General features: G+C 45.8%; 1 protein-coding gene across 1 annotated transcript in view; it reads right to left on the bottom strand.

The window, feature by feature from the left end:
- Positions 1-26,038, bottom strand: part of LOC128405547 (filaggrin-like) — a 62,768-nt gene that overhangs the window by 13,518 nt on the left and 23,212 nt on the right. Inside the window, exons 3-4 of the mRNA XM_053372303.1 lie at positions 21,327-21,387; positions 17,934-18,029 (exon numbers count right to left, since the gene is read on the bottom strand). Coding sequence (XP_053228278.1) covers positions 17,934-18,029; positions 21,327-21,387 — 157 coding nt within the window. The remainder of the gene's footprint in view (positions 1-17,933; positions 18,030-21,326; positions 21,388-26,038) is intronic.

Here is a 26,038-nt window from a genome sequence, read left to right as displayed (position 1 = left end):
TGTCTCTAGTTTCGACTTTTCCACCTGGAAACCAACTTTTTTGTCCATTTTGAAAACCTCTTGAATTTGAGCATAATGTAGCCAATCTCGCACCTTATTTTTTAGTTTGTCCTGGCTCTGCAACTTCCAATTGTCTCCAATTTTTTCAGTCAATTCCCAATATTTCGGCCAATAGGCCTCCATATTGGGTCTTTTTCGGGCCTTGGCCTCCACTGGTGATAGCCACCTCGGAGTTTTACTCTCTAGTAAGTCTTTATATTTCATCCAGACTGCAAAAATTGCTTTTCTGACAATGTGGCTTTTAAACAATTTATGTGCTTTAACCTTGTCGTACCATAGGTATGCGTGCCATCCAAAAGCATTATTAAAACCTTCCAGATCTAGGACATCGGTGTTTTCCAACAAAAACCAATCTTTCAGCCAGCAGAAGGCTGCAGCTTCATAATACAACCTCAAGTCCGGCAGGGCAAACCCCCCTCTTTCTTTCGAATCTGTTAATATTTTAAACTTTATTCGGGGCTTTTTGCCCTGCCAGATAAATCTAGATATATCCTTCTGCCATTTTCCAAAGCAATCCACTCTGTCCACGATCTGTAAGGTTTGAAACAAAAATAACATTTTCGGCAACACATTCATTTTTATAGCTGCAATTCTTCCCAACAAGGAAAGTTTCAATCTTGACCAAATTTCTAAATCCTTTTTAACTTCCAACCAACATTTCTCATAATTATCCTTAAATAAATTCAAATTCTTGGAGGACAAATAGATCCCAAGGTATTTCACTTTTTTAACCACATTCAGTTCTGTTTCTCTCTGAAACCCCTCTGTTTCTGTAATTGTTAAATTTTTGGTCAGAACCTTAGTTTTTTGTTTATTCAACCTAAATCCCGCCACCCGACCAAATTCAGATATAAGTTCGAGAACTCTTTTTGTACTGGATTCTGGCTCCTGCAGTGTCAAAACTAGGTCATCTGCAAAAGCTTTCAGTTTATATTGTTTCACTCCGACCTCTATCCCTTGTACCAACCGGTCCTCTCTGATCATATTCAATAGCACCTCCAGGACTGAAATAAATAACAGAGGGGATAGAGGGCACCCTTGTCGTGTCCCTTTTTCAATTTTAAATTCCTCCGTCACCACATTGTTCACTATTAATTTAGCTTTTTGTTCTGAATAGATTGCATGTAATCCATTCTCAAACCCCCGTCCCACTCCCATCCCTTCCAAGTTCTTCTTCATAAACATCCAAGATATGTTGTCAAATGCTTTCTCCGCATCAATAAAGATTAACACCGCCCTTGTGTTCCTGTTAGTCTGCAAAAGTTCTAAAATGTCAATGATGTTTCTAGTGTTCTCATATAAATGTCTACCAGGGAGAAAGCCAGCTTGGTCTTTATGAATTACTTCATTTAAGACTTTTTTAAGTCTATTTGCCAAAATGTCTGCAAATATTTTGTAATCCACATTTAGGAGTGAGATGGGACGGTAGTTTTTAAGCTGAGTCTTTTCAGATTCTGACTTAGGTATCAATGTGATGAAGGTTTCTTTCCACGTTTCTGGTGCCCTCTTCCCATCCATAATCTGGTTACATACCTCCAACAAAGGTTGTATCAAATAGTCCTTCAGAACCTTGTAATATTTGGAGGTAAGTCCATCCGGGCCTGGAGATTTGCCTAGTTGCATATTCTGAATGGCACCTTCAATTTCCTGTGAGGTTATTGTAGAGTTCAAGATTGATCTTTTATCTTGAGTTATTTTTGATAGTCCATTTATCTTTAAAAATTGATCTATCTCTGATTCTTTCTGGGGCCCCTGTGCATACAGTTCTTTGAAGTATCTGTGGAAGCACCTCCTAATTTCTTCTGGTTTCTGTACGATCCTTCCATCAATCTCTAGATTTGTTATCGTGTTTAGCTTTTGTCTTTTTTTCAGCTGCCAAGCTAGCAGCTTTCCACATTTATTTGCTGATTCAAAAGATCTTTGCTTCATCTGTTTTATTTTCCATTCAATCTCCTGATTAATCAATTTTGAGTATTCTGCTTGGTGGAATTTAATTTCTCTCAGCACCTCCTTGGACTTTGGTTTGGTTCTCAGTTTTTTTTCTCCTTGGTGTATTTTCTCCAATATTTTGTCCTTCTTTCCGTTCCAGAGTTTTTTCTTGATTGAATTCTGTTGTATCAGAAACCCTCTCATAAGAGCTTTGCTTGCGTCCCAGATCGTTCTTTTTTCAACTGTAGTATTCAGATTTATCTCAAAATAGTCCTTTAATGTTTTTTGGGCCTTTTTCACAATCTCTTGATCTCTTAGTAGTGTGTCATTCATTCTCCATCTGAAGGAACCGGGTTGAGTTAATCTAAGTTCTATTTTCAAGGCGTTGTGGTCGGAGCATGTTTTTGGGCAGATTTCCACCTTTTTAGTCTTGGGTGCCAGCCCCCTGGAGGTCCAGATTTGGTCGATCCTTGACCAAGACAGGTGGGCCTCAGAGAAAAAAGTTCCTTCTTTACCTAGGGGGTTCTTTGTCCTCCATATGTCGATCAAATCCAGATTGTCAGTCAGTTCGAAAAAAGTTTTGGGCAGTCTGCCGTCTGATGTTAAGTTTTGGTTGTAAGACTTATCCATATGTGTAGACACCACTCCATTCATATCTCCCATCATTATGATGTTAGCATAATCCAGATAGTCCAGCAACGTCTCATGCAGCTTCTTGAAAAATTCTGATTTCCCGTCATTTGGGGCATAAATTCCTAATATCAATATTTTTTCTCCTTGGGTTTGAATTTCAATTGCCAAAATTCTTCCTTGTTCATCCTTAAATAGAAATTTGGGTATCAGGCTCTCCTTAGCGTAGATCACCACTCCTCTTTTCTTTACTTTGTCAGACGAAATAAATTCTTGGCCTAATCTTTTATTTACCAAAACCTTCCTGTGGAGCCTGGTCACATGGGTTTCTTGTAGGCAAATAATGTCCAATTGTTCTTTCTTCAATATGTGAAATAACCTCCTTCTTTTCTCCGGGGAATTTCCGCCATTTATATTCCAACTGAGTAGCCGCAGAGACATCCTGAACTATTCTGCTACACCTAGAGCGGTGTATCTTCTTTCTCCTCTGGTTCCGAAGGTGCAGGTATTGCTCCACCTGGGTTGGGTATAGGCCAATTAGCTGCTGCTTCTTTTTGGAGGTCTTCTCCGTGATCGTGCTGGAACTTTTGTAAGTCCTCTGGTGATCTTATTTTAACCTTCTTCTGTTTGTAAGTGAATGATAGCCCTTGTGGGAACTCCCACCTGTAAGGAATTGTGTTGAGTCTCAGCAACTTAGCCAAATCTGAGTAGGTGGCTCTCAAGTCCAATAACTGTTTAGGAATATCTCGGTAAATTTCCACCCTTTTCTCTTGTATCACAATTGAGTTTTTGAAGTGTAGGCCTAGTATTTTGTCTCTCTCCTCCCTTGATCTCAAAGCTATTAAGCAGTCTCTGGATCTATCTTTTCTTACTAATCTTCCCAACCGAAAAGCCGATACAATTTTGAAATCAATTTCTTCTTTTAAGTCCCAGAACTTTGTAAACTCTGTTGTCAAAAGTCCTTTCAAATCTTCTTGTTCAATTTCTGGGACTGCCCTTAGTCTGAGGTTGGTCTCGCGATTTTTCAATTCCACCAACGAGAGATAGGTTTGTTGGTCCCCTATCTGTTTATGAAGAGGCTTGACTTCCGCTTTAACTTCCTCGACTTCTTTTTTAGCTGATGTTGCAATTTGAACGGCTTCCCCTGCCAGTTTACGATTCTCTTCTGTTGCTCCTTGCAATTTTTCAATTGCTTGGGTATGTTGGGAAACCTGATCTGTCAATTTCTGGATCGAGGATGTTGCTTGGTCAATTTTTGTTGATTGGTTATCAATTTTTTGATTTATTGCTGACAATTGTTCCAAAACTTGTTTCAGTACTGCCTCAGCTCCTCCTGCTGCCATATCTTCCTCTTCAGATTTTTCAGGCTTTTCGGTTTCTACTTTTTGTGTCGCAAGCACAGCTGGAACTGATAATCTACGTCCCTGAGTTAAAGTTGTTTGCAAAAGCTGTGCTTGCTTTTTTGCTTTCTCTTTCTCCTTAGCTTCCTTAGCTTTGGCTGCTCTTGTCTTTCCTGTGCCACTCATCAGTCAACGTTCAAGGTCAAGTGTTGTAATCCCATGGGAAAGGCAAGTCCAGAATTAAAAACAGTCTATTGAGAGAAGGTAAACAGAGAAACTTTCCCAGGCCTCTATATTCCCAATGTCCTCTAGGGGGAGTGCCACCAAAGTTTTAGTAAGAAGAAGGTAACTTTCCGCAATTAACGTCTCTTTGTTCCAACTTTAAAAACAATTTTAAAAGCAAATTAGTTCCAGCACGCTAAAAGAAAGGTCCTGCAGAGCCCTTTTAAACATATAACAAAGTTCCAGCAAGGTGCCTGCAATTGTATCCACTTCAGCTAGGTAAGCTCAAAATTGCACTATCCAGTTACAAAAGTATCTGGAAGCTTGCAACAGTTCCGCAGTTTAAACAACTTTACCCGGCCACCCGGGAATTTGGGGTTAGAGTCTTCCCTTGCCCTTGGGGTGTCCGCTCCAGGTCAATTTTATGCTGTATTTATTCTTTAAAAGTAAAATTCAAATGTGCACGAAAGTCCCGATTTAAAGCTTCAAAGCTTCCCTGTTCACAGCGCTTTCCGCTCTTTAGACCGTCTGCTTTGATCTTGAAAGCAGTGTCGGAAGACGGACTTCCTCTTTCTCGTCTCCCGTTTTTAGCCAAATTTTCCGATTTGATTTGTAGAATCTTAGGTCCTTACTCACGGGTTTGATGTTTCAGCCCGATGTTTCTTGGAAGAAAGGTCAGCGCTCATCCGTGACAGCCGCGCGGCTTCGCCTCCGCAGAAAGAGCGATGAACCCACAGCACCGCTCCCCCTCCTTCACTCCGGAGCCCCTTACGGGGTTCCTTTTGTGATTTCGGGGTCGCTCCAGGTGCCCGCCGGGTCCCACGGCCACGGACTCACTCTGCCCGTGGTTTATCTTGATGGGTTGCCGCTGCGCCGTCGCGAGCAACCCTTTTCTGCGGTGCCCCTCTTCAGAGCTCGAAGAGGTCCGCCATCACGGTTTTGCGCCGCCTCCGGAAGTCCCCTGAAGCAAAGTTCTTAACCTGAGGTACTATTTCTGGGTTAGCGGAGTCTGTAACCTGAAGCGCATGTAACCTGAAGCGTAGTAACCCGAGGTACCACTGTAATTTAAACAGAAATATAATACATCTTACCACAGTGGAGAAGATGGTGACTAGAGGACAGTCCTGTGTAAAGTGGAAAATATGTCCCTACACCTCAGTAATCCCTACAGCAGCTCTGAAAGGCAGGTTAGTATCATACCACCCCCATTGGTCCATCTTGCTCAGAAATGTCTATGCTAACCAACATCAGCACACTGGGGTGTCAAGAAGGGGTGTTTCCTGTTGGGAGATAACGCCGAGGCCTTGTGCCTTTCTCCAATGCAGTGTCGCCCGGGATTCTTCACTCCGGTCTCCCATCACGCTGATGCGACCCATACCCTTCTGGGACATGAGCACATGACCAGCAGAGTCCAACATAGAAGCGTTAGCCTTGAGGTGTAACATCTAATCCTTATTTAGTGTAATGAAACCAAACATAACAGTACAAACAGTATAAAATAAACTGTGAGAGAACAGTGGGAGGTAGGGAGCTAACAGCGTATCTCCCTTTCTGCTTATATAGCTCAAACAATCAGCAGCTGAAATGCATTACATACAGACAAGTGATCCAACAATCCTATAACTGCAGCATTGGGAGGGGTGAAATCCTAACATCCCATCTGGAAATGAACCTGAGACCTTTTGCATGAAAACATGAGCTCTGCCCATGAGCTATTCCCTATTTCCACCTAGATCCAAAACCTACCTACCTACCTTCCTTCCTTCCTTCCTTCCTTCCTTCCTTCTCTCTCTCTCTCTCTCTCTCTCTCTCTCCCTCTAACATGTAACAGCTCCCTGACCTCTGGCACATACCCACAGGATGACTGATGCTGTCATGATACACAGGAAGGGTGCCCGGACTGCACCTAAGAAAGACGGGATTCAGCTCAGTAACTCTCAAAGGCATCGTAATCCCAGCTAGCAAGCCACACACACATGCCTGCGTGCCTGAAGGGCAGGCAAGATCTAACTTGAAGGATTCCGAGGCCAGAACACTTTGGGTGTTTTTCTCCAGCTTCCTCCTCCTCCTCAAACCTATGCCTGTCTCCAAACAACCTTGGTTTGTGACAGCCAATCTCCATTGGGCAAATGGATTCACTCCACCAGTCTCAGCCCTTTGGTTTTTCCTCACTTTTATGGGAAGTTTAAAACTGTTTCCACATGGAGGGTTGCTGTTTTGCTTGCCCTGACTTTTGCCTCACTGGGAAGGAACAAAGGCAGAGGCTGGAATCCATGGTTTGCCCCACCTGTGGCAAAAAACTGCTTGCCACCAAGCAGAGTTCTCAAATTACTGTCTCTTTCCAACAGCAGCAAGAATACTCATCGCAAAGTATTGGAAGACGCAAGATTTACCCACTCTGGAAGAATGGCAGATGAAACTGATTGACTGTATGGGATTGGCAGAAATGACTGGCAGAATCCGTGACCAGGGAGAGAGTCGGAAGAAGAAGATTGGAAAAAAATTAAGGACTACTTACAGAAATATTGTAAAATTAAGGAATGTTGAATGATGCTGGATTGAAATTGAGTGGTTTCTAGCTGTAATGGTATAAAGGAACATGAAAAAATGGCTGGATAGAAAATAAGGTGTTATTATAAGCTGTAATGCTTTAAGTTAAGGATTTGCTGAACAAATAATTTGAAATGGAATACAAGAAGGGGAGGTATGAGGAGGTCAGAGAAATATGTTATTGAAAACTACGTATTATGAACTATATGTCTTTTTAATTTTGTTTGTTTGTTTTTTGTTTGCATAAAAAATTGAAAACTTTAATAAATATCTTTAAAAAAAACAAAAAACAAATTACTGTCTCTTCCATATATACCTATTTCCTGATTAAAGTAAACAATAATTTTTGCATACATACTATCAAGAATGTATAACTTGCTGTTGAAATGGAATACTCAGGATGAAACGGTTAAATCTGCTATGATTAAATGGGCACAAGATGTTGGACATAACATTATGTTTCCTGACTGGGAACAGTTGTGGACCACAGGTATGAAATTCACGGCATGTAATGCCTTAAGAGAGAATATTATGAAAATGATATACAGGTGGTACATGACCCCAGTCAAGCTTGCAAAAATATACCATTTGCCCGATAATAAATGTTGGAAATGCAAAGAAACTGAAGGTACATTCTTTCACCTTTGGTGGACGTGCCCAAGAATTAAGGCTTTCTGGGAAATGATCTATAATGAAATGAAAAAGGTATTTAAATATACCTTTCTGAAGAAACCAAAGGCCTTCCTTCTGGGCATTGTCGGCCAATTGGTGCCAAAGAAGGACAGAACGTTTTTTATGTATGCTACAACAGCAGCAAGAATACTTATTGCAAAGTATTGGAAGACACAAGATCTACCCACTTTGGAAGAATGGCAGATGAAGGTGATGGACTATATGGGATTGGCAGAAATGACTGGCAGAATCGGAGACCAGGGAGAAGAGTCGGTGGAAGAAGATTGGAAGAAATTTAAAGATTATCTACAGAAATATTGTAAAATTAATGAGTGTTAGAATGATGTTGGATTGAAATTAAGTGGTTTCCAGCTGTAATGCTTTAAGAGAATATGAAAAAAAGGATTATAAACAGGTAATAATATAATGGTAAGGATTTGCTGAACTAACAATTTGGGGTGGAAGACAAAAAAGGGAGGTACGAGGAGGTCCGGGAAACAAGTTAAAAGAAAATAAGTAATTGAAAATTTATGTGTGTTCTTTTTTTAAAAAAGTTTCTTTATTCTGTATTTTTGTTATTGTTTTTTCTTTTTTTATTTTATTGTAATATTATAAAAAATCTTAATAAATATCTTATAAAAAAAAAAGAATTTTTGCATGCGGGTGGCACTGTGGGTTAAACCATAGAGCCTAGGACTTGCTGGTCAAAAGGTCGGCGGTTCGAATCCCCGCCACGGGGTGAGCTCCCGTTGCTCGGTCCCTGCTCCTGCCCACCTAGCAGTTCAAAAGCACATCAAAGTGCAAGTAGATAAATAGGTACTGTCAGGGAACTGCCATCGGAGGAGCAGGAGGTGAAAGGGCTCACAAAGGCTGAGAGAGACTATTCAGCTGAGGAGGGAACCAGCAGGGGGAGAGGTGGAGTTCCAAGGGAAAGTGAGTCGGAGGGAGGGCTCAGAGACACTTCCAGCAAAAATAGTGGGGAGGTTTCAGGACCTCCCATAGGGACACCTACTCCTCGCCGGAAACTGTCACGCCGAGAGTCCAGAAGACGCGTTTCCGTTAAGGAGCTTTTATGCTGGAAGAAGTTCCGTAAACGCCCACTGTCCGATTCTATGAGCGACTGATGGAGCCATGCTTAAGGAGCTCCGTCACAGACAGAGGTTTGTGGACTTAGCCAAACTCTGAGGGAGTAGGATTTTACGCACAAGCAGCTCACCATCCCATCACAGCAATCGGACAGTCCCTGAAAGCAGCTTGTGCAGAGAGGCATCATGAGCAACCCAGCCGGAGCCGGGGGAGCAGGAGGAGCTGGAGAGGGTCCAAGCCTGGAAGAAAGGTACAGGGTGTTGGAAGTCCAGCTAGCGCTGCAAACGGCGAGGCTAGAGGAAAGGAGGGCGCAGGATGCAGAAAAGGCAAAAGGCGCTACACTAGCAAGAAAGATGCCAGGATTGGTGCAGAAGTTTGGGGGGAACCCCAGGAACTATCAAGCCTTTAGGACAGAGATGCAGTATGCTCTCGAGCTGCAGTTTGACAACTTTCCCGACGAGGCATCGCGAGTGGCGTTTGTGGTTGGCCATCTCGAAGGGGGGGCGAGAGACTGGGTTAGACCCCTGATGGCAGGGAATAGTGAAATGCTGAAGGACACGAGGAAGTTTTTTCGCGCCATGGATTTGATGTTTTCCAGCGAGATTGAACAGGGACTGGTGCGCAGACAATTGATGGCTTGTAAACAGGGGAGCCGATCGGTTCGGGAGTACTGGACTGAGTTTACAATGCTGATACATAAATTGGGGTGGGACCTATCAGCGGAACCCATTCAAATGCTTTTTGAAGAGGGGCTTTCTTCGGCGGTGAAAGACGAACTTTCCCGGGCGCCCAGGGCGGAGTCTATGGACCAGCTGACCAGATCAGCGCTGACCATTGGAGCGCGCCAGGAGGCAAGAGCCTTGGAGAAGCGGGAAGGGAAAGGAGAGCGTTGGAGGGATTTCCGCATTCCAGAGATTCCGGAGCCAAATTTCCCGCCAGGAGAGCCGATGGAAATTGGAACAGCGCGCGCGCGCGCAGTTTCAAATCCCAGTGAAGGGAGGAAGAAGGAGGGGAAGAGCACCAAGAAATGTTATCTCTGCCAGCAGCCAGGTCACTTTGCCAGAGTCTGCCCGCAAAGAAAGGAATGGCAAGGGATGGCGGGAGCTGTTGGGGGGAAGGAGGAGGGAGTCCAGGAGCCAGTAAAAGCCAACGCCTGGCTGCCACCGTCAGGGCACAGCAGCCAGGCCAAGGAGCAGTAAAAGTGCCCACTCCGGAACCTCCAAGACCAGCCCTAGTAATAGAGGTGTTGCTAGAGCTGGCAAACGGATACCCACTAAAGACAAAGGCGCTGTTGGACTCAGGCAGCTCCTGTAATTTTATGAGTAAGGAGTTTGCAGCTGAACACCAGATACAGATACTCCCTTTAAGCAACCCCCTGCAGGTGACCACGATCGATGGGAGGGAGCTGTTGGGAGGAGAAGTTAGCCTACAGACCGTCCCAATGGTTATGAGGGTGGCCAGGCACACCGAAAGGATAGCGTTCAATGTGGCCACCCTGGGAGGGGCTCCCGTTATTTTGGGAATGAGCTGGCTAGCGTTGCATGATCCGCTAGTGGGCTGGCATCAGAGAGTGGTCTCCTTTGGGTCAGCACATTGCCTGGAACACTGCAGAGAGGGAAAGGTGCCGGAAGGGGCAAAGGCCTTTCTAGGAGGGACGGAAGTGGCGGACAAAGGGAAGGTGCCCAAACAATACGCTGACCTGAGCAAGGTCTTCAGCGAAAGGGAAGCAGATAAACTACCACCGCATAGAGCCTTTGACTGCCAAATTAACCTGGTCCCTGGAGCCCAGCTCCCCGTGAGCAAACTGTACGCCATGTCAGACAGGGAAATGCAGGAGTTAAGGGAGTTTATTGATAAAAACCTGAAGAGGGGCTTCATCAGAGAGTCCAGAGCGGTGGGGGGGAGCCCAGTGTTTTTTGTGGACAAAAAAAACACGGATAAACCCAGGCTTGTAGTGGACTACCGGGCCCTAAATGCAGTGTCAGAACCAGTGACTTTCCCCATACCCAGAATTGATGACATTTTGACCAGGGTGAGGAAGGGAAAGATATTCACGAAACTGGACCTGAGAGGGGCATACAACCTGATACGAATAAGGAAAGGGGATGAATGGAAAACCACCATGTTCACCCCTTTGGGGGCTTTTGAATATTTAGTTATGCCCTTCGGATTGCAATCAGGCTCAGCATGTTTTCAATCGTTCATGAACCACGTCCTGGGACCTCTGCTCTATAAGAATTGCGTGGCCTTCCTCGATGACGTGTTGATATATTCAGAGAATGAGGAGCAGCATGTAAAGGATGTCAGGGAAGTGCTGAGCCAACTGCAAGCAAACCAGCTGTGGGTGAAAGTGGAGAAGTGTCAGTTTCACACCAAGGAGGTGGAATTCCTGGGGTACCGCTTATCAGACAAGGGATTAGCCATGGATCCAGGCAAGGTCCAGGCAGTGCTGGAATGGAAGACACCGAAAATGAAAAAGGATGTGCAAAGGTTCTTAGGGTTTGGGAACTTTTACCGTAAATTCATCAAGAACTTTGCCCACTTAACGGCTCCCATCACGGACTGTCTCAGCAGCAAGAAGAAATTCGTTTGGACGGCGGAGGCGGAGCAAGCATTTGAGGAATTGAAAAGGGCATTCGCTTCGGAAGAACAGCTCCTGCATGTGGATTTACAAAAACCCATGAGAGTGGAAACTGATGCCTCAGACCGGGCGGTGGGGGCGGTGCTGCTTCAGCCGGGGAGGAATAAGTCGGAATGGAGACCATGTGCCTTCTTTTCGCGTAAGCTGAACAAATCCGAGAGGAACTACACCGTATATGACCGAGAACTACTCGCCATTCACGAACTGTTCTGGAGATGGAGACATTTACTAATTGGCGCACAGCATAAGGTGCAAGTGTGTACGGACCACAAGAATTTGGAGTATTGGAGAACGGCACGAGTGCTCAACCAACGACAAGTGAGGTGGGCCCAGGAGTTCTCCAAATTCCATTTTGAAATTTGCTATGTGCCAGGTCCAGAAAACATCAGAGCGGACGCTCTCTCACGCAAACCTGAATATTTGGAGGGGGAGGGAGCGCCGGAAGAGAGACATATTATCCCAGAGGACCGCTGGGTGTGTGGGGCGGCCTGGGTGGGGCAAAGGGAACTGGTAGAGGGAACGGTAAATGATGAATACGCCCAGAATAAGCTCAGAGGTTTAAGGAGAGAGGGAGAAGACCCCGGAGGTTTTGAAGAAAGAAACGGGGCATTGTATTACAAAGGGGCACTATATATACCCGAAGGGGAATTGAGGGGGAGAGTACTCAAACAGCTGCACGACAACCCCACAGCGGGGCATTTTGGGCAACACAAGACCATGTGGTTGGTGACCAGGGAGTTTTGGTGGCCCAAGGTGAAGGAGGATGTACGGGAGTATGTAAGAGGGTGTGACCAATGCCAGAGAGCCAAAGGAGAAAGGCGGGCGCCAGCGGGGTTATTAGAACCGTTACCCACACCAGAACGACCGTGGGAGGCGGTATCGATAGATTTTATGACTGATCTGCCTAAATCCCAGGGGAAAACCGCCATACTAGTCGTAGTAGACCTGTTAACTAAGATGGGTCACTTTGTAGCTTGCTCACATGCAGTCACGGCGGAAGAGACAGCGAAATTGTTTGTAGAACATATTTTTAGGCTGCATGGCGCCCCCTTGAGGGTGGTCTCCGACAGAGGGAAACAGTTCACGTCCAGGTTCTGGAGGAAACTTATGAGCTTGTTGCACGTAGAGGTCAACTTTTCGACTGCCAGGCACCCTGAGACCAATGGGCAGGCGGAGAGAGCAAACGGTATCCTCCAACAATACCTGAGGTGTTATGTCAATGACAGAGAGAACGATTGGGTCGAAAAGTTGGCGCTAGCGGAATTTGCCTACAATAATGCGGAGATTGGGTCCACCGGGATGAGCCCCTTTTTGGCTAATTATGGGTGCCACCCCAGGGCGTTTCCAGGGGGAGGAGGGGAGAGATGGAGTGTCCCGGCCGCCGAACATTTTGTAGAAGAAATGGAAGCGATCCATCGTCAACTCCAACTCAACTTAGAAAGGGCCAAAGAAGAATATAAGAGGCAGGCAGACAAGAGCAGAAGGGAAGGTGAAACCATTAGGGTGGGGAGTCAGGTCTGGCTGTCAACCCAAGGGTTGCCGTTCAAGGGGGGTTGCAAGAAATTGAGACCCAAAAGATTGGGACCATTTGAGGTCATCCAACAGGTCAACCCAGTGGCTTTCAGACTCCGGTTACCGAACCACATGAAACTGCACCCAGTATTCCACAGGTCATTACTGTCACCATATAGGGGGGAAGGTGAAGGGGTATCCACACGGGGGCCAGTCTTAGAAGAGAGGGAAAGCAGCAACCATGTGGCGGAGATCATCGACTCCAGGTGGAAGGGTAATCAGGTGGAGTATTTGGTCGCGTGGGAAGGGGAACCGGAGTCGGAAAACACCTGGGTGACGGCAGAGGAGGTCAGTGACGAGATCTTGATCGAAACGTTCCACCAAAGGTTCCCCAGGAAACCTCAGCCAGTAGCGAGGTTCCGGAGGGAGTACTTTGGCACCACCGACAATGAGGAGGAACTGGAAGGATTCAGGGAATCGGAGTTGGAAGAAGGAACAGACTCCGATGAGGAGGAGTACTTGGAAACCGGAAACAGCAACCGGTGGAGGGAAGTGTTCGAAACTTCGGAAGATGAGGGAGGTTCTTTCAGGGGTTTTGCTCCCTCGCCTCCCGCAGAGGAGGGGAGGGAAGGGGGTGAAGGGGGCCCTGGAGGGGAGGTGGATGTCAGGGAACTGCCATCGGAGGAGCAGGAGGTGAAAGGGCTCACAGAGGCTGAGAGAGACTATTCAGCTGAGGAGGGAACCAGCAGGGGGAGAGGTGGAGTTCCAAGGGAAAGTGAGTCGGAGGGAGGGCTCAGAGACACTTCCAGCGAAAATAGTGGGGAGGTTTCAGGACCTCCCATAGGGACACCCACTCCTCGCCGGAAACTGTCACGCCGAGAGTCCAGAAGACGCGTTTCCGTTAAGGAACTTTTATGCTGGAAGAAGTTCCGTAAACGCCCACTGTCCGATTCTACGAGCGACTGATGGAGCCATGCTTAAGGAGCTCCGTCACAGACAGAGGTTTGTGGACTTAGCCAAACTCTGAGGGACTAGGATTTTACGCACAAGCAGCTCACCATCCCATCACAGGTACCACTCCGGTGGGAAGGTAAACGGCGTTTCCGTGCACTGCTCTGGTTCACCAGAAGCGGCTTAGTCATGCTGGCCACATGACCCGGAAGCTGTTCACCAGCTCCCTCGGCCAATAAAGCGAGATGAGCGCCACAACTCTGGAGTCGGCCATGACTGGACCTAACAGTCAGGGGTCCCTTTACCTTTACCTTTACACCCTCATTTTAAAAGGAACTAAAGCCTAGAGGTATAGATGCAGAGAGAAGTATGTGTGCACAGTTCTGAAGCATTCACAGAAGAATGGCTACAGCCAGGATATGTTAACTCTACAGCAATTAAGGTTGGCAACTTTGGGGAGGGGCCAAGAGGCAGAGTCATGGCAGAAGGCGAAGCCAGGCAGATGGCTTTGTGATGAGCCGTTAGCCACTTCATTAAGTTGATTTTGCTGCTAAAGACCAACAGGGCTCCCCCTCTGTAAATTCATGAACTCTGACAAAGTGAAGGCTGAACAGAATATCCAGTTTTCAAGACACGTAGCTGAAGGTTCTATTTAAAGATTGGGTGGGGCAAATGGCTATCAGAACACAATATATAAACATATATGAGCAAATCAGATAGACATGTGTGCACATTTTTATTTATAGAAGTATTAATACACCACCCTCTGATAAAATATCAGGGCAATGTACACTCTTTAAACCCCATTAAAACAATAATTAAAATGACTGGCTACTCAACAAAATGTTAAACAACTGCACTCGCTTGACCCTTTTCATTTTGTATTTTGGTTTGCATCAGTGAGGTGCGGTCAGTGGACTAGGGGAACTATGTTAGAGCCCTAAATGTTCCCCTGGTGCCTTCTTCCCAAAGCCTAGGAAGCTCACACGCGTGACGTCACCCCCCCCCCATCACCCTCACAAGCTGGCGCCTCTGGCCCTAACTGTTCCCCTAGGAAAAATTTCACCGCAGGCCACCGATTTGCATATTGGTCTGGGAAGTGCAAATTTGGTAGATTTGCCTATGGGATTAACTGGATGGAATTTCTCTCCCACCTCAAGTGCTATGATATGTTTAGAAAAGTTATTTCCATAATGTTGGACAGAGAAACAGAAGAAAGGCTTGTGCAAAATTAACCAATAGCCATGAAATGGTAAATACTAGAGAAAAGTGGATTGAGTCACACCCAGTGCTGGATTTATGTATAAGCTAAACAGCCTATAGCTTAGGGCACTGGCGGAGGAAGAGGAGTGAGGGGGGAACGCAGCGCCCCCGACGGCGTGATCCCAGTGGGGTGCCATCGCAGCTGCCTCCCGCTAATGCTGGGCGCCACGCCCATTTGGGCGCCCGCCATGCCTTGGGACACGCCCCAGCCCTGCCCCCGCCTGCTCTCCGCCCCCCGGTGCCAGAGCATGAAGCTCCACCACTGGCTTAGGTCCCCACTCTCTTGGGGGCCACAAAACAATTTAAAGGAAAAAAACACCTGGATGTACATTTCCAAAATATAAGATAAAAACAAATAAAATAAAACCCACATACAGCAACAGTGTTTTGTGTTGCGTAGACTCCTATGATGTAAGTAATGGGCCCTGCCTGCTAGCCTGCTTCCCAAAATATCATTGATTTGCTCATTTCTATATCAATTACTTTGCTAAAATGCATATTTTGTTATGTGCAAATGGCTTTAGAAACCTATTAGGTCCATAAATTACCATATAGCATACATTCAACACAAAAAAACAGCGGCAATTTGTTGTTGACAAAGGACAGCTGGGAATATAAAGGGCCCCATTACCTTCAGTAGCTTAGGGCCTCATCAAACCTAAATCCGGCCCTGGACACATTCGTACATTCCTACTCCTAACACTGCTGCAGTCTAGGCTTGGTTATAACTCTGACTTCTCTGTTCATGCAGAACAGAGATGGGGCTGTTTGCATTTAAAATGTCTAGATTTCAGTGCCATGTAAAGCTGGCCATAATTATTACTAAATTTGTATGCCACCCTCCATCTGTAGATCTCACAGCGGTTATTAATGAAGCAGGTCAAAGAACTGTGCACATGACTGTTCACACATTGCTTCTGATAGCCATTTTCCCCTCCCAGTGTTTACCCAAAATATTCAGCTATGTGTCTTGGACACCGGAAATCCTATTCAGTCTCTACTTTGCCTTCTGAATTTTTGTCCTAGACACCGCCCACACATTTTCAAATTTACTTTCGTAACCTTAAGATCTAGTAACCTGCTTGAAATAAGTGAAGCATCCTGAAGCTGAGGATCAGAGGGTGCTAAAATGTGTATGGTGCAATCTGAGGGAAAAGCAGGTGGGGTTTGGGTAGGGGGATCCACTGCTGCTGTTATGATCTCCTACTGCTGGTGACATTTGCATTTGTATATGGAAACTTCTGTGGGCTCTCTGCCTACCAAGACTGCTTGTGAAATAGAAAGTAGGGAGGAAGAGGACCAGAGGCACAGGAGGATACAAGACATCCATGGAAAAAGCCTAAGAAAAGTAATCTCTGCCAGTCCTGGCAATCATTACAGTCTCTACCTTCTGGCCAAAGCAACCAATGCACAAGAAAAATGGAAGCAAAGGAGACATGGTGACAAACTAAGGTAAGGTACCCCTGCCCATACGGGCCAGTCGTGTCCGACTCTAGGGTTGTGCGCCCATCTCACTTAAGAGGCCGGGGGCCAGCGCTGTCCGGAGACACTTCCGGGTCACGTGGCCAGCGTGACGAAGATGCTCTGGTGAGCCAGCACCAGCGCAGCACACGGAAACACCGTTTACCTTCCCGCTATAAAGTGGTACCTATTTATCTACTCGCACTTAGGGGTGCTTTTGAACTGTTAGGTGGGCAGGAGCTGGGACCGAAAGATGGGAGCTCACCCCGCCATGGGGATTCGAACCGCCGACCATACAATCGGCAAGTCCTAGGCACTGAGGTTTTACCCACAGCGCCACCCGCGTCCCTGGTGACAAACTAGCTCTACTTTAATTAACAGGCCACTCCATTAATGTAATAACCTTGGAGTCATTTTATGCTGATCGCTGGAGCACTGTCTGTGAAATGGGAGCAATAAATGGGAGTTCTAAACCTCAGTGTGCACGATAAGGCTCAGGAAAGCTTTGAAACACCTCTTCTTTAATTTATTTGGCATCAGACAAAGCAGGGAAGGCCAAGTGGCTTGAAGTGAGTCTGCATTTCAAGAGAGGGCAGGGCAAAGGTGCTATATCTGGCACAGGTAGAAGGTGGTAGATGGGGTCGGAGTGATTGCAGAAAAGCTTGGTTTAAGAAAGAGGTACTAGAGCAGGATTCCAAGAGCAAAACAGAAATGGGTTGGCAAACGAGAGTGAGAAAGATTGTCCTCAACAGAATTGGCTTTCCAAAGACACTGGCAAGGCTGGGCCAGTCTCCACAACGGAGAGGAACTGTCATGCTAGATTGAGCCAAGCAGTTCAGCAGACTCTCCTTGCGGACAGCATATCTTGAATTCCTAAGAAAAAGTCACCGTCTGATTATGTATCTAGGCCAAATGCAATGAGGGCGATGTGGGCAGGAGAGTGAGTGCTGCTGGGGAATTCCTTCCTGAAGCAGCTGAAGATGTTTGCATCTCAAACAAGTAGGGCTGTCATTGCACCCTCGTTGCAGATCCTGCGCCTGGGGGAGATTAGAGTTCTTGCTTCACAGCTTGGGTCGTAACTGGTGTAATATGTTTTGGAATGGTGGGCACATGTCACAGCTACATGCTCTATGCATTTTGTCAAAGTAAATAAACCCTGATTTTTATTTTTTTTAAAAAATATAATTTGCAGTTGTCTTCCTAATTTGTCTCTGGCCATCATTGAAGCTACTGTGCTGTTGTTGTTTTGAAAAAAGAGTTTGCCTTGTCTTGCAAGGCTGTTCTTAAGGGATCAGCCTTGGCTGAGAAAGTGTCACTTGGTGTGCTCTGACGCCTCAGACAGTGTTGTTGTAAGATCAAATTACATGGTTCCCACCGATTATTATGTGGCAGCATTGTTTGCTTTGCACTGATTTTGTATGGAGAATGAGCTGTAACCCACAGGTGTCTCTGTGTTTTGCTTAAAAACTGAAGAAGCACTAAGGAGAACCTTCGCTGAATTAGGAACATACAGAAAACTGAATTCTCTCTGGAAATTCACCATAGACCAACAGTCCAATCTTTACGCAAGCAAAACACACCTGTCGCCCATCTTGCTCTTTCAGGCTTCCTCTTACCTGTTCATAGATATTTTTCATCAACTCTGCTACAGCAAGAAGTCCACTCAGTTTCGCTTCAAGTTCAGTTTTGTGCAGGAAGCCATTGTCCAGATCCTGCGTAGAACAGCAAGAGAAGAAGAGTTTGTGTTTTTTCATTTGAGTTGGAACTTCTCACCAAAAGTTAAGAGTGCCGCAACATATTGTTGGGGAGGGGGAGAAATACCCTCTGTTGACCAATGCTTAAAGGTAAAGGGACTCCTGACCATTAGGTCCAGTCGTGACCGACTCTGGGGTTGGGCGCTCATCTCGCTCTATAGGCTGAGGGAGCTGGCGTTTGTCCGCAGACAGTTTTTCCGGGTCATGTGGCCAGCATGACTAAGCTGCTTCTGGTGAACCAGAGCAGCACACAGAAACACTGTTTACCTTCCCGCCGGAGCGGTACCTATTTATCTACTTGCACTTTGTGCTTTCGAACTTCTAGGTTGGCAGGAGCAGGGACCGAGCAACAGGAGCTCACCCCGTCGCAGGGATTCGAACCGCCGACCTTCTGATTGGCAAGTCCTAGGCTCTGTGGTTTAACCCACAGTGCCACCCGCACTTGACCACCCGCACCTTGACCAATGCTTAGATGCTCTCTAAACATTCCCACCATAACTCTGACCTTCCCCATTCAGTACCACAGGGATTGAATAATCATACACTGATACTCCTACTTCCATATGTGCCATTACAAAATGCAAGCTGCTTAAAAACATACACCCATGCCAAAGATCAGTGGTTTTAAAAAAACCTTCTGCTTTTCAGGAACACTTTCCATGTTGACTTCTTTGTTAATGAACCCTCTAACACATTTACTACTGCATCTCCAGGCAGTACAGATTATTCTGGGGCATGCTCAATTTGTATAAGGTGATGGCAAGCATATTCAGTCTCACTGCTGCCACGTTTGAGCTGCGTCCAAAACTCACCCAGCCTTCTTCTGAAGCTGCACATGGAAGATCACAACATGTGTACAATCTACTTTCCAGGTTTGCTTTTCCTCCTCCACCTCCTCCTTGTTGGAAAACTTTTCGGAAGCTTTTGAGGCGGCCACCCAGATGCTGATGGACCACAATCCCCATCATCCCTGATCATTAACCATGTTGAATGGGGCTGATGGGAGTTGGAGTCCAACGGCATCCAGAGGGCCACAGGTTCCATATCCCTACTTTAGAGGAACTCCAAATTTCCTGTTTGGAAACCAAAATCACAGATTGAGGGAGTTCTGGTATGTGTACCTGCTCTCATTTAGGTTTGGGTTATACACTTCCCTTTTCGCTCCATGTCCCAAAATACATGTAAGATTTTATCACTCCTTTAGGGTTGCATCAAACAAAGTTGTTCCATTTGTACAAGGGCATCTGCAACAAACTTCCCTTCCCTCTCCTTTTCCTTATGCTGCCATTTGCTCTGGAGGGTTAGGGGCAGGCACACCAACTCCTGGGACGCGGGTGGAGCTGTGGTCTAAACCACAGAGCCTAGGACTTGCCGATCAGAAGGTTGGCGGTTCGAATCCCTGCGATGTGGGTGAGCTCCCGTTGCTCGGTCCCTGCTCCTGCCAACCTAGCAGTTCGAAAGCACGTCAAAGTGCAAGTAGATAAATAGGTACCGCTCCGGCGGGAAGGTAAACGGTGTGCTGCTCTTGTTTTGCCAGAAGCAGCTTAGGCATGCTGGCCACATGTCCCAGAAAAACTGCGGACAAACGCAGGCTCCCTCGGCCAGTAAAGCGAGATGAGCGTCGCAACCCCAGAGTCGTCTGCAACTGGACCTAATGGTCAGGGGTCCCTTCACCTTAACCTTTACACCAACTCCTAGGGGCTAAGGCAGTCCCCCCCAATGTATTTTTGATGAGACCAGACCCCCTCAATGTTCAGAGGACGTTCGGCTCTGCCCCCGGTCCTCAGGACATTGCACATGTGACATCAGGATGTAGATCAGGCTCCTCAATCAAGTTGCAAAGATGGTGCCTCTGGTTAGGAGAACCCCATAAACAGATTTGGGAGGGGTGGGGGGGGTGGGAGGAAAATTTTTGTTGCACAAGGAGCAGTCCTTGCCCAAATGGTATGACATTGTTGCATATAACTCTTTGTTCTGTTGGAAATTAGGTGGATCACAGAAGGAAGGAAGTTGGGCTGGTCCACAAATTACTCTTTGAATTAGAAGAAAAAATTAGGCTGTTGAATGGCACCAGCAGAGTAAACAGAAAGGTAGTTGCAAGCTGGTTTCAATGCAGGATGAACACATGTAAAAGGAATTCGTAATTCATAGCAGCAGCAGTATATCACAGGGAATATTTTTTGACGCCCAGTTTTGTTTCGTACTTAAAGGTCCCCATAGCAATCACCTTCAATGAACATTCAAGGCTGTCCATCAAGAGGTGGAGTGAGGCAACTTAGAGGTAACACAAGAGCATCGTTATGCCTTAAGAACAGGAAAGGCTGGAAATTTCTGTTTGCACTTAAAACATCATGGAAATCTTGAACAAGTTTCTTATAATCATACAGGTTTGTCCCAGACATGCTTGTCTGACTGCCAGATGACAATGAGCAATTACAGGTTGTCTTGGTTCCAATGTTTTTAAAACCTCCTTTTCAGAAGAATAATTATAATCAAGGTCAGAGGCCAAAATTATTCGATACAATAATATGGCTGCTGCCCAAAATCATGATTCATTTACAGCAGTATCTAGAAATAACAAATGCTGTAAGGATTTGACAATTATCGCAGTCCAAGTTTCGCTTGTCCTGTAAGTGGCAGCTAGGACGTTGACAAAGCTAACAAGTTGGATTAGAAAGAGTGCAAATCAATTTTAAAAATTAAAAAGCCAAAATGTCTAATTTTGAGAACTCAATTTTGAACCCCTCTTTCACTTTATTCATTTCAGTAATATTTTTTTCAGCGTATAAACCATATTAAAAAAGAGATGGTTGACACCTTTTTGAACTTCAACCCTTTTGGTTTAAATAAGCACTTTCTTTGTTTTTCATTTATTCCTAGTGGTCCAAATGGACCTATAACCACCCTTTTCAGGCAGACACAACTTAGTCAGGTCTAACCACACTGTTTCCATTTTTCTCCCTCTTTGAAACCAGTCCATTTTCTCTCTTTTTGTCTCTCTCTCATGCCTGTCTGTGTCCATTCCAAAGCAGATAATCTCATCAAGGGACAATCTAGGAGTTCCTGGTTTAAACAAAAGAAGTGGCCCAAACCCCCCAAATGGAAAAGCCTTTAAAAGTTTTCTCTCTCTTCCATAAGAGATTTTATGTAAACCTGCCAGTGATGCAGCTGTCATCGAGGGAGATGGGTATAGGGCTGGGAACCAGCACTACCACTGCATGGATGTGAAACAGAAGAGTTTTGGGTCTACTTTACCTTTTTGAGTGTCATGAAGGTGAATTCCATCCCAGTGCGTTTGTTTATTTCTTCCTCATATCTAAAGGAAAGGAAGGATGGCTGGTATGAATGAAATGGCAAAAGGTATAATTTAAGCAGTGTATATAATTTAGGCTCTCAAGATCTGTTCGTTTATTTCTTCCGCATATCTAAAGGAAAAGAGGGATGACTGGTATGAACGGAATGGCAGAAGGTATAATTTAAATAGTGCATATAATTTAGCTGCTCTAAATTGATTTCCATTTTCTGTTTAGGAAACAGAACCGGTGTTTCCCTCACATCCATCCCATCCCACTATCACGCCACAAAAAAAGTCACGCCTGAACTATCATCGCATTAACTTGTGAATTATCATACCTCTTAGAGACATAATTTTGAATGATGGGCCCATTCTGCTGGATCCTGTACAGATAATGCTGCAATAAGAGATTGCCCCTGCCCTAAAGAGTCTGTAGAATAACTAGAAAATGTTTGGGAGGAGAAATAACGTGAGAAATAATAGCAGACGAAATAAGGGCACTGGGCAAGTGCAGAAGATGTAGGAAAATAATCTCTAATTAGCATGTGGCTAATCACGTCATCCCACTGCCTCAAAGAACAAAAGAGATTTCCTTCATCTGCACCACCCCATTTCCTTCTTCCCAAGCACAGTTCAAAACGATTGTGGCATGGTGGCTGGTGGCTGTAGGTCCTTTGTGGTCCTCTCCAACACCACACCACAGTTCCTTATCACATCAGATCAGGGTTTCGCAAACTTGGGTCTCCAGTTGTTTTTGGACTACAGCTCCCATCATCCCAAGCTAGCAGGACCAAGGGTCAGGGATGATGGAAACTGTAGTCCAAAAACAGCTGGAGACCCAAGTTTGGAAAACACCACATCAAATGCCCATTTCATATGGTTACTTCCCATGACAGTGCTTCTCTCTTACCTTATCTGCATCAAGAATGTTTATATTATATCCTATGGTATAAGAAACAGCATCTACCACCACCCCCTGCATGGAACAATAATTATAGTGTCTCAAAATGTGAACCAAGGGGCTCAACTAATGGAACCCTTTCTAGAGAACACCAAATACAGAGCGGACACCTAGGGCAGCTGCTGCCATTTTATATTATTGTGATGGGAAGAGTTGCATTGTGTTGACTGATGTTCACCACCACCTGCTGCTTCCATCCTTTCTACAGTGTGCAGCAGCAAACGTTAGAACTACAATGACTAAGGTCTCAAAGCCCTATATCTCCAATTTCATCTGCTCAACTTACATACAGCTTTGCCAAAGGATGACAATGCCAACATCTCCAGGCTTAACAGAACTGGATGGACAGGGTGGTGCCCCTTGTATCTAAGTTCCCAGAAGAGGCCCCATCACTGTAGGTGGTTTAAACAGGTTTTTTAAGGAGCTAAAGATGATGGGATGGGAGTGAGGCAACTCCATTTTGTGATGCTGGCAGCCTGCAGTCATAAAGACACTTGTGATCCATTTTCTTCTCAACAGGAAGTAGTGGAATGTAGCCTTGGGTGGCATGCAGGTCCCACAGGGGCCCCTGAGGCAAGCTTTGAACACAATGGACTGCATTAATATCCCCTAACAACTTAGAATGCTTTCTCTTCAGTAATGCAATAGCTTGTTATTGTCTAAGTAATAAAAAGCAAGCCTTTCCTGAGATCAAATGAGAGTGGTGTTGAGGCATGGCTGGAGGGCTCCAGATGTTGTGTGTTATCAATACGACTGTGATACATTTTACTCCTGCCCCCCGCCTTTAGGTTTCTGGACAGAACCAGGAAACTGTGTTTAATTCTTTCCCCCTCTGCTCTTTAAATTACCTTAAGATGTTGGTTTCAGTTTGCACCTTGTGCCTTAGCATTGCACAGTGCCTCACAGTAGGGTTCCCAGGCTGCAACCTGGAGAATAAGCCTCTCTCTTTAAATGTGCCAGACTGGGGGCAAAGTGGGGGCTGAACCTGAACACAAATAAGAAGAGCTCTGCTGAGATGGACTGGTCTGTCCCCTTCTGCATCCTGTTTCCAACCAGATGCCTATGGCAAACACAGAAGTTGGACAGAAGGACAATAGCTTTCTTCTGCTGTTGTTCTCCAGAAACTGGTATTCAGAGGCATGCAGGTTCTTGACTAGTAGCCACTGATAATAATAATAATAATAATAATAATAATAATAATAATAATAATAATTTATTATTTATACCCCGCCCATCTGGCTGGGTTTCCCCAGCCACTCTGGGCAGCTTCCACAGAGACCAAAAATATACTAAAATATCACACATTAAAAACTTCCCTGAACAGGGCTGCCTTAAGATGTCTTCTGAATGTCGGGTAGTTGTTTATCGCTTTGACATCTGGTGGGAGGGCGTTCCACAGGGAAGGCACCACTACCGAGAAGGCCCTCTGCCTGGTTCCCTGTAGCTTTGCTTCTCGCACCAAAGGAACCACCAGAAAGCCCTCAGCGCTGGACCTCAGCGTCCGGGCAGAACGATGGGGGTGGAGACGCTCCTTCAGGTATACTGGACCGAGGCCGTTTAGGGCTTTAAAGGCCAGCACCAACACTTTGAATTGTGCTCAGAAACGTACTGCGAGCCAGTGTAGGTCTTTCAAGACTGGTGTTATATGGTCTCGGCGGCCACTCCCAGTCACCAGTCTAGCTGCCACATTCTGGATTAGTTGTAGTTTCTGGGTCACCTTCAAAGGTAGCCCCACGTAGAGTGCATTGCAGTAGTCCAAGCGGGAGATAATTAGAGCATGCACCACTCTGGCGAGACAGTTGGCGGGCAGGTAGGGTCTCAGCCTGTGTACCAGATGGAGCTGGTAGACAGCTGCCCTGGATACAGAATTGACCTGCGCCTCCATGGACAGCTGTGAGTCCAAAATAACTCCCAGGTTGTGCACCTGGTCCTTGATAGCTTTATTCTCCATCAGACTGTCTAATCCTCTTTGAAAGCCATCTATAACTTCTACACTAGGCATTTACTATGTAATAGCTACACTTTGTTCACTGACGTTTTCCAGGGCATTTGCAGGACACCATCAACATCACACTATTGTATTCTTCAGTTTCCCTCACGCTTCTCTCATTTCTTGCAGAAGACAGAAAATTTGGGTAGGGTAGTGGAACAATCTCCACAGGTCTGGTCACCTTATGCCCTTCATTAAAAGGGTGTTTTTCTAATGTGTGCAGTGACCAGTGCTATTTTTCTGGAAGAGGTGCTGGAGCTCAGTACAAACATCTCCCTTGTTCTCTTAGAATGGTAATGGTGCCCATCTGAGAGGTGCCAGAGCTGAGCTCCAGTGAAATCTGGCTGAAAAAAAGCCCTGGCAGTGACATATCAGAGCCTATCACCACGGAAGTACTTCACTACTCATTACAGTGCTACCTCTGGTTACGAACTTAATTTGTTCCGGAGGTCTGTTCTTAACCTGAAACCATTCTTGACCTGAGGTATCACTTTAGCTAATGGGGCCTCCCACTGCTGCTGTGCCGCCGCCACGTGATTTCTGTTCTCATCCTGAGGTAAAATTCTTAACCCCAGGTACTACTTCCAGGTTAGCGGAGTCTGTAACCCGAAGTGTTTGTAATCTGAGGTGTTTGTAACCCGAGGTACCACTGTATTTTACAATGAAGTGCTTTGACAGAATTAGGCTGGGGCCATGGAAATGTACGCCCAGCTTTCAGATCTGGCATAGGAGCCTTCAAGCAGGGGTAAGGGAACAAATTCAACAAGCAGAAATCCAGGCAAGGACAGAAGGACAGGCCTGGCCATTCAGAAGCCATAATAGAAGCTGGTCTTGCAAACCTCTGTTCCAGAGATGGGGAAACTGTGGCCCTGCAGATGTTCTTGGACCAGAGCTCCCTTCATTACTGACCACTGGCCAGGCAGGCTGGGGTTGATAGGAGCTGGAGTCCAAGAACATTTGGTGGTCACACGTTCCATAACTCTACTGTACTTGAAGTGCGACCTGAACATGCAACGTGACTTGCTGGGCTAACTGAAACCCTGAAGCCCCTGAACCATCAGTGCAGACAACGCAGACACCATGACTCTGTATGTAAAAGCCCCAACGAACAGAAAGAGCCCGAGGCTGAGGGAAGAGAGCTCTTCCAATTCAGAATGGGTGATGACAGAACCTCCTCCCCACCCTGGGAGCTACCTCTTTCATAAGCCCCATTACAAGGATAGTGGCAGAAATGTTGGTTCTTCTGGTTCTTCTGCCCTTTGGCTGGAATGCTTGGCTTGTTGCCAGAGCACACACGCTACGCTTAATTACAGCCTGCCTCATGCATACAACCCTGATCCCTCTTCATTCTCTTTTGCAACTCCTTCTGATACCTCCTGCCTTCAGCCCACCCTGAGAGAAGGCTTTATGGATTGCAAGGCCCTGACATACTTTACCCGAGGGAGGTAGGAGAGGCCAAACCATCCACGTTCCTTTAACCAGGGCTGATTGCGTAGGAGTCCCTAGGATCAAGGAGTTGCATCCAGGAGTTGACTCATACGGACATGGAAGGTTCATTCCCAACTACAACAGCTGGAGATCCACACTGAGAATCACAAGTGCAGGGCAAGGAGGGTGGTGGTGGGGAATAATTGTAAAGTGCCCACCAGGTAAAAACCCATATTGTATACCTTATTTTTAAAATATTTTATTTTATTTATTATTACATTTCTATCCCATCT

This window comes from Podarcis raffonei, chromosome 2, assembly GCF_027172205.1.
Source record: "Podarcis raffonei isolate rPodRaf1 chromosome 2, rPodRaf1.pri, whole genome shotgun sequence".
In the NCBI taxonomy this organism is placed as follows: Eukaryota; Metazoa; Chordata; class Lepidosauria; order Squamata; family Lacertidae; genus Podarcis; species Podarcis raffonei.
Note: the sequence above shows the minus strand (reverse complement) of the source record. Positions and strands in the feature narration are given on the sequence as shown.